This window comes from Chelon labrosus (assembly GCF_963514085.1).
Source record: "Chelon labrosus genome assembly, chromosome: 2".
Taxonomy (NCBI): domain Eukaryota; kingdom Metazoa; phylum Chordata; class Actinopteri; order Mugiliformes; family Mugilidae; genus Chelon; species Chelon labrosus.
In genome coordinates, this window is record NC_140338.1 from 5,531,964 (window position 1) to 5,545,325 (window position 13,362).

The following is a 13,362-nucleotide window of genomic DNA, read 5'->3' on the forward strand; positions in this document are numbered from 1 at the left end:
AAAAAATGTGTTTACCACTTATTTTTCAAGGAGAAACGGGTATCGAGATTTTTTTTTGTTATGCAAATCGTATACTTTTAAAGTAGATCAGTACTTCACAAGAACACATCAAGGAAATGTCTTTTTTTCATGTTTGTGAAATGTTGAACTCTTTCAAATGCGTCATTTCATTGAAGCTCAACTTTTTGTTGGAAGTTTTAAAGAGGTATTTATCTGGGGAGGAGGGGGGGGTGGTGTGTGATTTGACAGGAGAGTGTCAATGTCCTCATTTAGAGGTGCTAATCCCACCATTGACTCACACACACACACACACATATATGTGTCGTGTCATGTGCACACACCTGTTGCCTGAAAGGACACAACTGGTCGCTGGAGCGAGCAGACGTCGATGTCAGTCACGCACGGCCAGACATTCAGGTGCTGAAAGGAAAGATTTATTGTGAGAACTGTTGCTCCCAGTTTGACGTCTTGATCCTGCGGTTGTTATTTTAATGAAGTGTTTCTAAATCTTAAAGAAATATTTCTCTTACGAATTTATGGCACGGATTTAAAGGAGAATATATTTCACCGTTTGTTTTTTTTCTCCCTCTTAAGATTGAGAAAAGAACAATTATCTGGTGCACTTATGTCCTTGGCAACACTTAACCTACCTTTAACAGCAACTTATCACAACATTTTTAATTACGTTTTGGCCACGACTTAATTTCTCAGGAGAGGTTTCTGGCAGCACGTTTTAGTCTTAAAAAATAAAATGAATAATTTAAGAGAAAGCTAAAGGAGAAAAAGGCTGATCAACATTTGGGGAATAGCTGCAGATATCGTCTGGATATCCTTTCTTTATAATAAAAAAATAAATAAAAAAAATAAAGATTCTTTTAGAATAAATCTGATATTTTCAAACACAATTTGATAAAAAGAAAATACAATCGAATTATAGAAGATGGTCATTTACTAGACGGGTATTTATTTGCATTTTTGGGTGCAGGATTAATTAAAATCTAAAATGTGCATTAATAAAAATCAACCTCATACTGTAGAAGGCAGCAGTGGTGTGCTGGGTCATTAGTGTGAGTGTCTGGGTTGTGTATGGAGGGGCATGGAGGAAGCTCTTGTTCACCGGCTATTGTCACGGCATTAGACATGCATGAACATCAGCGTAATTCCAACGCCACTTGAGTCACTCCTCTTGTCAAAGACACTGAAAGGGCCCCGGCGTAGATAGCGTGAATGTAATGTAAATGCGGGTCGTTACAATAGTGCATTTGAAAGGCATTTATTATGAGCGGACCGCCAGATTAGCTATGGCTGACGACTGCTCTCAGCCAAGCACGCCGCCGTTCTAGTCATTTTACACTCGATTATCCTCACTCCGTGTGCTGTAATTGACTTGCACCTAAACCCTGATAAAACACATGTACACTACTTAGTGTGCCGTCTGCTCACGGTGCATTGTGTGCTTTCTTTAGTAGTCTAATACTGGTATGTGTTCCAGTGCAGCTGCATTATGAGTTGGAGTGAAGCTTGGTTTATGCTCCTGCAACTGGAGTGCATCAGCATTGGGTTGCACGGTGGAACAGTGGGTAGCTCTGGTGCGCAACAGCAAGAGGGTCCTTGGTTTGAATAGCCGGGGCAGAGAGGGTTCGAAACTCTTTTTTTTTTGTTACCATTTAAAGTAAATGCTGTTCTGAAAAAGTACTTAAAGTTAACGAAACTTTAATGAAAATTAAATGCTATTGAATATATCTACAGTGACGGGTAAAAATAGATTATGACGGGATTTTTATGACCCTGTCAGTCAAAATGACCGACAACGAAAAAGTCTAGCGCAACCTCTATTCCACAGTTGCTTTCACTGAAATCACTGCAGCCCGGAATGAAGAGAAGACGTCCGATTAGATGGTTTGTAGGAGGTTGAGCAAAGGTTGAACTTCCTGTGATTGTTCAGCCGGTGAGCCTCTCTAACGCTAGCAACCACAAGAAGCGAGATATTTGTTTTCGCTCCTTGGGCTGAACAAGAAGAACAAGAAGTTCATTTTGGCTGCTGCATTATGAAGCCAAAATCTGATTTGGAGTAAAGCTCAGTTTATGCTCCTGCAACCGTGGGCGCTACGCCACTGCATGAATTTATTTATACCCGCGCTCCGGTGCATCAACCGTAATTACGCTAGGCGGTAGTTAAAGTTAATAAACATGCATCAACAGTTACTTTCACTGAAATCTCTGCAGCCCAGAATAAATAGAAGACGTCTGGTTAGATGGTTTGTAGGAGGCTGAACAAAGGTTGAACTTTCTGTGCCTGTCCGTTACTCCCGTCTATAAATTAATCTTAAGAGCTGAGGGGGAAGGGTTAAGGCAGAGTGGAAAAAAAACACAATTACAGCTGTGGGGAAACTAAGGTTGTACTTCTCCTTTATTTATTTTGTTTCCGCCAGACTTGACTAGATTATATGACGATGATGATTTTGGTTCCAAGCAGGGTAAAACAAAGGTCTCGCGATCCAGACAAACGTTCGAGTCTTGGTAAACTGTAATTCTTCTTGGTGACAGATGTTGGCAAAAACAAATCTGATCCCCGTCCCTGTAATTTCGGGCCGAGCATGATGGATTTGTCTGAAAAGGAACACAAGAGGAATTGGCTAAATATTACCAGAACGAGTCCAGAACTCATTTGATCATGCTCCAGTTTCCGTGCACGGCTAACTACATGCTATCATCTGTCACCGCCGCGGCCTGGTACCTACAAACCCTTGTGTTTGTTTTTCGAGGGGGGGAGGGGAGGGGCTGATTGGTTTGAGTTAATTTACGCCTCATTGTGGCTTATTATTATTATTTTGCACCTTCACAGCCCAAGATAATACACATTTCATTAATTGATATGAAAAAAAAAAATGATGGAAAAGCAGGAAAGAAAATAATCTCAGCTGCTCCAGTGAGACGAGCATTGTCCCAAATAAAAACAGACTAATTGTTCTGTTTGAGTTGATATCAGCGCAGCCTTTTTTTTTTTTTTTTTAATATATAAACCTATTTTAATTAAAATTACACCTCTGAATAGTCATTTAATCCCCATCATCACCGGAATTTGTCTCTATTTGTGTATATATACGTGTAATACCGTAGCCTTTACGTCCCGTTCTCTTCCCTGTAATTGAAAGCATAATAAAATGTGACTATTTTTCATTCAGTCTCCGCGGAGACATGAGCCAGTTTAATATGGCGATAAATAATGAAGCGCGCACGCCTCCCAGCACAGACCAATATACCTGGCCCTCTGTACGACGAGGCTGTGTGTGCTGCTTCCTTCCAACAAACCTTCAGCAGGTGCAAATCCAATTTGTCATCGAATCAGGTTCACTCCGGCGAGTTAGGAGTATATGAGAGGAGCTTTGTACCTGACAACATTGTGTGTCCGGATACGAAGCCTAACAACGTCACTTATAAAACCTGAGGATGGCGTTTGGTTAATTTGTAGGGGGAGGTTTGCGTTCCTGCATTCGCTGACACCAGCACATTTTTAGATAAGTCTGTTTGTCGGCTATAATAGGAATCGTGTTTGTTTGTGTGTGTGTGTCTGTGTGTGTGTGTCATCATCAGCTTTCTGTTAGCATACTTTAATAGTTCTCTGTCCCGGAGACACAGTGTGTAGCTTGATTATGTTTACATCCACCATTACTATGCAGTGTTCATTTACAGATTACCATCCAGCTCCACTCGATCATAATCCACCTGCTGAACGTCTTTGGCCTCGGGTTTTCACGCGCTATCCAATCACTGCCCTGCAGTAGCGGGTTGTCAAGCACTTTAGGATGAGTGTTTAGAAAAATAACCTCTCTAAAGCTTGTTACATACTCCGCGAGAAGCGAGATATTTGTTTTCGCTCCTAGGGCTAAACAAGAAGAACAAGAAGTTCAAGTTCATTTTGGCCTTGACTTCACAAGAAACTCAAGAGCCAAGACTCCGGGTTAGTCCCCATAGGGTCCTCCCACTGCAGCATACGTCACACGCGCTATGAATTGTGGGAGATGCAGGAGACGGATGATGAGAGGCAATTTTCTTATTATTTCCAGGCGTCGGCCAGTCGTTTTGACGACCGTGTCCGTCGGATTACGTCGTTCATTCAGCATGCACCCACACACAGTAAGCTGATCTCTACCCAGGAGGGATTAGCGGTCACACTGTGAATTTTAGCATCTGAGAGCTCACAGAGTTCCAATTTCCGAGCAATCACAGAATAGTAGCCGGACGCCACATGAGAAAAAAGTTCTGCCCGGTTGCGAGAACTCCCAAACGAGGGCCGCGAGATTTTGTTCTCGCAGAACAAACTTCTTGCTTCTCGTGGAGGATGTAACAGCCTTAAATCCAACTGTCTAACTCTGGGCCTGTTCAGACCTGCATTAAGATCCAATCTGGGCGATCCGATCACGTAAAAGGACGTGATGAGATCGCATTTGAGAGATCCGATCTCTGGCCACACTTGGAGGTGGTCTGGGTCGCATGTGTCCTCGTGTGTGCACGAGTCATGTTGATGTGTAAGAAGTTGCATGTAGTTAAATGTATTTACTCATTCACCGGTGTGAATTTTATTTACCTTTATTACCAGAAATTACGATTTAGATTGAAACGTCCAGGGTTGGCGTTTTAATCTGAGTTTAGTGCAGGTCTAAGTGACGTCAGCGCAGAGGTAAATAAATAATAACTTAGTAACGTGTGAAGACAAAGTCATGACGCACACACACATAAAACAGCTCTGTTCTCGGTTGTGGAGCAGCGGTAGAGATCCATTAGAGACATCAGCTGTTAAAATATTCTACTGCGCCCCAGATGGTGTTTTTTTTTATACAGAGAGCAAAACTGAGATTGGATCTGGAGACGCATGTTAATGCCAGGTCTGAACAAACCTACCTAAAGCTGGTCACTTGTGATTGGGTGGCCCAGATCGGATCTTAAAGGAGAACTACTGTTTTTTTTACAACCTGGGCCTTATTTCTGGCATATAATACGTTCGTTTACTCACCCATATAACTTTGGTGTCATTTGGAGTTGTTCGGCAGATATTTCGATCAGCGTATATCCATATAGTGGGAGTGAATGGGGCACCGAAACGCAGCCTCTAAATAATGCATTGTCTGCTGCGAAACGCGTTCATTTCACCAATATTTTGTTATGGTACGCTAGTGCTATTCCCTGTTGAGTCCGGAGTTACCTGTAGATTGACCTACAGACCCCGGATGATGTCTTCTGACCTGGATGATGTCATCTCTGAGCGCCACGCGCACCCGTGATGGTTGGCTTGTTTACCTGTAATTTGCTACTGCTAGTTTTTTGCAACATGGCTGAATATTTTTCCGATTCTGAGGTTGTGGACGAACCATGGCAGTAAACGATTGTATTTTATGCCAGAAATAATGTCCAGGTTGTAAAAAACAGTAGTTCCCCTTTAATGCGAGGTCTGAACTGTTCCCTCTGACCGTCCCGTCTGCAGCAACAAAGCAGACAGGACAACAGCAGTGCTGCAGTCCCTAAGAAGCAGAACCGACGAACACATGAGTATTTTCCATTCACAGCCTTTCTCCTGAAGTGAAAAAGCTGCACTAATGGGATTTTCTTGTGACCTTTAACTGGTGATCATCACATTAAGTGGATTCCTGTTACTGTGTCGTATGAAATAAATAAATCTCCTCAAGGCTAATGTCAGATTGATAAATCACTATGCAAACATAAGTGGTTTTCTGTTAGCTATATAAAAAAAAATACCGTTAAGCAAAATCAGAGCGTTCAACTCTTTTAAATTACACGGATGTTGAACATATTTATTTTTTTCAAACATCTAAGGAACATTTCCAAAATCCAGTCCATTTTTCTCTTTTAAAGACACAGAGATTATATCACATGCTTTTATTTCATGGTGTCTGGATTAATGTTAACATCATTTTTTACCTGTTTGAACACCAGTTTTAACCAGAACCAAGAAAAAAGGATCTCGTCGCTCCAGTTTTAGCAAGTCTCCACCGACTGTTTTAGAATCAGTTTGAAGATCTTACTGGTCACCTTTAAAGCTCTTCACGGCCCCCGGGGCTGTGTCCCTGACCTTTTAGCGCCATACAGGCCACGGGGGGGGACCTTGAGATCCTCGGGGCAGAGGTTTGTTCCAAGGGCCCGGCTGAAAACAAAAGGTGACAGGTTGTTTCCCGGTCAGGGGCCCCACGGCTGTTTGATACGATCTGCCTGAGGAAATGAGGTCAGCTGTGATCTCCTTTAAATCGCTGCTTAAAAACATCCTCGTATCACAGAGCCTTTCCTGTTTTTTACTTCAGCTGTAATTGAGATTTTAATGAAGTTCTTAACTGTGTCGTGTTTTTTTTATTGTTTTTCTTTTAACGGCTCTGTTACTTTGTTTCCGTGAAGCGCTTTGTGATGTTGATTTGAACAGTGCTCCACAAATGAAAGATTATTATTATTATTTACTAGTACCACATGGTAGTCATTATAAAAAAGCTTCCATCAGGAGACAGTCTCGGAGGATCTTTCAGTGAATCCTGAACATAATCCCCTCTTATTGTTTGGTCGTGTGACTGACTGCGTCTTGCGCTTTTGATTAAATGCTTAAAAATGACATTTAAGATGATTAAAAATCTCTGTTTCTCTGCAGTTCTGTTACCTGTTGGTAGCTCTGAACGGAGTTTAGGTATTTGTCAGGAACATCCTTCTTGAAACTCAAATTGTTAGGGTCTGCTAACAATGCAACACTTGCAATTAGAGGATTTCGAGTGGTGTCCAGTATTTTTATTTATTTATTTTTTAATATTTTGAATCAGTGATTCTGCAACAAGTCGTTAATGAGGCCTGAAACTCTAGCCTCAAGGTGTGAACGGGCGTGAAATGTTAAGAAACAGCACCCACGAGGGCAGAAGTTCAGTGCAGTGAGGAACGTACAGAGTTGTACAATAGGTAAATCACAGAAGAACCACTTAACAAACACCTGGCTCAGCAAAGGAGGACCAGGTCTTCAGGTCAGGACTCGGGGGAGACACTCATTGAGGGCAAGATTTTATCCAGACTGTAAAGGAAGACGTCTGTAACTCAACAAGTCGCTTGGATGCGAGATGAGAAGGCCTCCAAGAAAATATATAAATACAATGATTTGTTTTAGCTTTGTTTTTGGTACTCCCTATTTATTCAGACACTCCCATTTTATTCCAGCTCCCCCTCTCTCCCCCCACCCCCCTCTCTCTCTCTTCACATGTTGCCTAGAGGCAGATATTAATTGAAGGGCCCTTGTTATAATGGGCTCTAATTGTTAATCACACAGCCTTGTTAGAGAGCAGTCTAATTGTAATTACAGAAGCTCGTTAGCCGGGGTCCTGCCGTTAATTAGACACTGTGACCTTGGTAATTACTGCCAGCACGCATGTATGTGCCAGTCATTTCCTCCGATGCGTACGTATTGCGGGGACAACCTTTTCTGGAATAAAACAACAAGCGCTTTGCCTTTATGAGGAGTCTCAGATAAATTAAGTTAACCGTCTTGTTCTATGAGGGTGATTCGTTTCCTCGTCAGTTATCTTTTATCAAACAGGGTAGATCATATACTTTAATGATGCTTTTCTTAAAACATCCATTCATTCTCTCTGAACTAACTTCTAATAATAATGCATTTTGTTTGTGGGCGCCTTACATAAAACACCATAAGGATAAAACTAATTTTAAGACTCATAAAACAAAGCACATCATTTGAAAACTGAAAACTTATTTGCTCGGAGTCTAACTGAGTTCACCGTGGCCTGGTTTTGAGCGAGCGTCCACGTCCGTCCGGGGCAAACCGATAGCACGTGTCCAGCTTTGAAAGTGTCGTTCACACCTGGTATTCACGCAGGTCTGCAGCCGGATCCGATCTCAGTTTGGTTCTCTGTATAAATATAAATAAACACTGACATCATTCACGGAGGCACAGAATAGTCTAACAGCTGCTGTCTCCTATAGATCACTGTTACTGTATCGGAACCGAGAGCAGCTGTTTGTTGTGTCTGCACCATGACTGCAGGAAGCACACGTGTTAAAGTCAAAGTCAAAGTTTCTTTATTTGTCTCCCTAAGGAGAAATTTGTCTTGGGCGGCAGGGTCCGCTGCGCAGCCAACACATTCAACACATTCCACTCACGCATCCAGAGTTAGCGAAAAGAAACGCACAATTACATAATAAATACAAATACATAATCAGTGGGATCAGATAAAAAGTGCATTCCAGCATCTCAGTGTAAATTTGGCGTCACCTGACCTCTCCCCCGTCTCCCAGATCTGCGTGAAGTTTCATCAACCATTTGTAATTTTAGAGACAAAGCTTTGATTTAAACGTTCATATGCAACGCTGTGTAGTTAACCATTTATGGTGCGAGGAACCATATGTGGTAGCATTCCATTTTAACTTCCCGGTGCTTCTCAGTGAGGTTTAGAAGCGTGTGGTATTCACTCAGCCAATCAGAGAAGATCCAGGCAATGTTCTCAGGGTCAAATGTGGTCTGCAAGGTCCACCTCTGCACAAATGCTAACTGCTTTAGCATTAGAGTACCACGAAGAAGAAGTGGCCTAATGTTGTCTAATGTGATAATGTGCATTTTGACAAGTGCCTGAATCAGCACTTATGTTCTAATGGTCTAAATACATGTTTACATTTGTTTACCACTTAAGAATAAGTCAACCATATATGGTAAATTCATTCATCTTGATTTTCTCCATGAAAATGAACATTTTCAAGTCGTCTTATTTCCTTCAGTAATTGATAATGAAGTTTAGAAGTTCCAGGTACATGTACGGCATCTTTATTCCCCTTTTATAACCAGAGATGAAGGTGCGTATGGAAACATCCAGGGTCGGAGTTATAATCTTGAGTTTTGTGCAGGTCTCTAAAATAACTAACGTGAGGGTGGCGATCAATTGAGAAATAAATTAACGTGTGAAGCCAGAGTCATGATGCACACACACACATAAAACAGCGGTGTTCTCGGCTCTGGAGCAGCGGTAGAGATCCATTAGAGACAGCAGCTGTTAGAATATTCTACTGCAGCACAAAAGTCTGTTCATTAGTAATGAGAGACTTTTAAAATAGTCAGTCCTTGTAGCTGTTAACTAACTAAACAAGAAATAAGTCTTTAATTCCTGATAATAATAATGACCATTTTCACCTTTATTATATGTTAGGGGTTGTACCGATTAGTCGACTTCACTGCTGCGCCGTGACACTTTAAGCAGGAGGTCGACTAGTCGCCGATCACGTAGGGTTGCCAACCGTCCCTTGAAAAAAGGAATCGCCCCGTATTTAGAAACAAAAGTATGCTTACTGTATTGAGCTGAAACGGGACGCACTTTCCCGTATCACTGTGAGAATCAAAATAGTGTGTAAAACGTCAATGGAATTAATGAATAACAGGGCGCCTTATAAGAAAATTAAGGTAAACTTATTCCGTCTCCTGCTCTGTGACCAATGAGCTGACAGCGGGAATCCCGCTCATCTCATTGGTCGAAGAAGATACCGGAAGACAACAAAACAAACAACTTTTCTTCACACTTTATGTTTGCTCTTTTCTTATTACACTATTACAAAAGGAATGTTCTGCTTTCTATTGTTTTATATTAATTATACAGTTTTAAGTTAAGCAGGACAGCAGTAAGATATTTATTTTATTCTGTTAACTTTGTTATTTTGTATTAAAAATAAATTGTTGAATAACAATTTGTTTTCCATGTGTTCATATCACTCAAAAATATGCATCTAATTCAATTCAGGTTTGAGTCAAATAGTTAAAAAATCGTTTTACGCACTCAAATAAGGGCTAAAAAAATTCACCACACCGGGAAGGGTGAAGGCAATTGGGTGTCCCTTTGAGGTGTCCCTTATTTATTTGTCGGGAGTTGGCAACCCTACGATCATGTGACTTTCCCCACATATCAGTCGACTTTAAAAATTCTTTAAAGTCGTTCAACCCCCAATATATGTAACTAAACTCCACACACGGCTCCTCATACATCAACATGAGTTGATGTATGTAATAATAATTAACCAAACGATGACAGAATCACACAGAGCATGTATGTATTAAATTACTTCATTAGTTTATTTCATATCCTGTTAGTTAACAGCTACAGTTACAGAATATTTTAAAAGGCTCTCACACAGGAGCCTCTCTGTACGTAGAGTAGGTGGTCTTTAATGTGACCCAGGACTCATTGTGTGTTCACACCACCAAAGGAATCAGGTCAACGTGTGGACTGAGGTGGGATCGTACTCTAAGCCGTCCTCTTGCGCCTGGATTGGCCTGGACCGGTTTTATTTCAAGGTCACAACAGAGAGTTTTTTTCTCCGTGAAGCTTTTACAAGTTGTAATTGAGTCACTACCTGGAACTGCACATTCTAATAAATAGGTTGTTAAAAAAAAAAATAATCTTAATAATATTCTGCGCTATTTCCTAACAGTTTTCATTCAGATATCGTTAACCTTGCAGTCACACATTTTACTTTTCACGAGAATTGGCCGTGGATGATTTATGGCTTCTAAATTAGTCCAGGACTGGCAGCAGAAGGTGGTTCTGCTTGAGTGAAGAGATACAGAATATAAAGTAAAAATAAATAAATAATAATAATAATGTGTGTCACAAGCTCCATTTGTCAGGTTAATGAGCGTAATAAAGCTTTGTCTCCCCACTGTGCACACACCTGCAGTACAGTGAACTGTTGTGTGAGATGACGAGAGCCAGAAACGTTGTGATCCGCACGACGACGGAAACTCTGCCAAGTTAATGAACACACTCCGAGTTACCTCCTGCTGCATCCGCGTACCTGGGATCTGGGCACAAATCTGAGAGCGGCTCATGTTAAAGATGAAAAAACAAGCTGGGTTTTAATTGCTCTGGTTCTATTAGCTGGAATAACATTGCTCTCCACTAAGGTACAATAAGTTTCATAAGTCAAATTAGTTCAAAAAGCCATTATCCTCTTTAGTAGCTGACACTTAACAGCCATACAGAAGAGCTTTCAGTGAAATTAGTTCCTAGTAAATTGTCGTGAAAAACACTTCTGGTATCTGAGATGTATTATTGTGGGGACACTTGCCAGAGGCTTGTTAAATACGGCGACTACGGCTAAGTGGCTGCAACCAGAACCCGCATCTACCTGGAGTTGATGAGCACTTCTTTTTTCTGTATCTGTTAACAATGTCGTTGTCAGGTGTACCCGATGGCAGCTCATTCCTTTCTATCTTCCTCTCTCTCTCTGTCTTTTCAGGCACTTCCTCTTCAAGACAGGTACAGGCACCACCCCTCTCTTCTCTACAGCGACTCCTGGCTACACCATGGCCACAGGCTCGGTGTACTCCCCCCCTACCAGGCCGCTGCCGAGGAATACTCTGTCCCGTTCTGCCTTCAAGTTCAAGAAATCCTCCAAGTACTGCTCATGGAGGTAAGACGGAATTATATATATATGTGTATATATATATATTTCAGCTGTAAGGAACAAGCCAACATTACTACCATAAATCTATGGTATGGAATCACGTTGTTATAAAAGTTGGATTTTGGCCCCTGTTGGGTCTTCTTGGCTTCCTGGGTACGTGCTTCAAATTTCATGATGTTACTGGGATGCAGTTAAAAAAACATACCTACGACATACTGTTCACCAATCAGCCATAACATTATGACAGGAGAAGTGAATAACATCAACCATCTTGTGACAATTCAGTGTTCTGCTGGGAAACTTTTGGACCTGGCATTCATTGGTGTGGATGTTACTTAGACATGTGGCACCCACCTAGACCAGACCAGGCACCCCCACCCCATGGCAATGACACTCCTTGATGGCAGCAGATTCAGGTGACTGAAAACGTGGCCCTCTGTCATTTGGCGCCCATCGTCTCGCCAAGTGGATGACGCTAGCGTTGCTCAGAGACAATATCAGAACATGACGGCCGGCCTCTTTATTTAAAGAGAGTTAAAAGCATCATCCGAGCCTGTGCCCGTGATCTGGTCCCTAGAGAGGATTGTTAGGGTGATCTAAATGGTGTTGTGAAGCCACTTAACTTATGAAAACAACAACAATACACAATGGACTACCCAGTTCAGTACATGTACTGTATAAGGACATTAGTTAAGAGGATCTACAGGGAGCACTGTGTCTTCGTTGTTCGTTTGTTTGGCTCTGTTAGCTGGTGATCACGAGTTGCATTTCAGATGAAGAATGCAGTGTGTCCGTGTTGCGTTCTGCATGATGCAAGCTGGAAGAAACCGGTCCCCATTTCCTTCTCCTTGCAGACTTAGCAGCTCGGCAGAAACTTGCGCCGTTGCTCCTTTTTGCTTGTGAACTTAGCAAGCAGGCGTCGTGCCGTAGCCTTCTGGCTTAATAGCCTGTTTAAGCTGGGCCAGCGGTGCGTTCGCTGCCGACCAGGAATCAGCAGGCCCTGGCATCGCTTCCTAAGAGTCCGACATATCTGGAGAAGACCACTACTGTGGTCAGTGAGCCGTCGGAGTGGGCGGTGAGTGCGAGAAGGGAAAGAGAAATAAGAGGGAAAGTGAAAGAACAATGGAGGAGCTGTGGGTTTTTTTTGGTCAGCTCGGAGGCAGCCCAGGTTATATCATGTTAACACCGCAGGAAGTGGGACTGTCAAAGATTTTCCAGTAACAGTTCACTTTAACACCACACAGGGCAGGGAATGCCTTTGTCTGTGGAGTTCACACGATCCCAGCAGTGTTTGCAGAAAATCTGCAGCCTGAAATAACAATCTTCCCTCGGTTTAGTCATGTAATTAAAGTGGTGTATATATATCTTATGAAAAATAAAATAAAATGCACAACAGTAAGGATTTAGGGATGTGCAGACGTACCATCTCAGATATTTCCTGCATCATATGAAAGAAATGACATTCCATACTTGATTCATTGTGTGCCGCGTTGAACTAGTTCGTGCCTATTCAAAGTGAATTTGTAGAAAATATGAAGTTCCTGGATTGCACTCATATTTAATATGTGCCAGCAGTTTTTTTTATTTATTTTTTAAAATGTAATTCATGTGTCGAGGCCCCAGTCACGTCCCTGTGACTGCGCCTGTGACACTCACTTCCCCATAAAACCGTGGCTAGGACACTCTACACGGACATGCGACGTTACAGTAGATTTTACAGGTTTGATTTATGCGCAACAGTTGACTGAATCTCTGGAAGTAACTGGATCCATAAAAAGCAGCAGACGATCACCGGCCACCTGCCATCTATCAGTCCGAGAGAGCCGACGAGCTACCGAGCAGAGCAGGGGCTTTTTGATGCGTGTGACAGTCAGGTGCTTGAGACGTTAAGGAGAACCGTATGTTAGTGTATCTCATGAC

General features: G+C 42.0%; 1 protein-coding gene across 2 annotated transcripts in view; it reads left to right on the forward strand.

Annotated features, from left to right (window-relative positions):
* tenm3 (teneurin transmembrane protein 3) overlaps nt 1-13,362 on the forward strand; it is a 222,162-nt gene that overhangs the window by 82,288 nt on the left and 126,512 nt on the right. For both annotated transcript variants that reach the window (XM_084560677.1, XM_084560678.1), the window contains one exon: nt 11,275-11,448. In XM_084560677.1, coding sequence (XP_084416803.1) covers nt 11,275-11,448 — 174 coding nt within the window. The remainder of the gene's footprint in view (nt 1-11,274; nt 11,449-13,362) is intronic.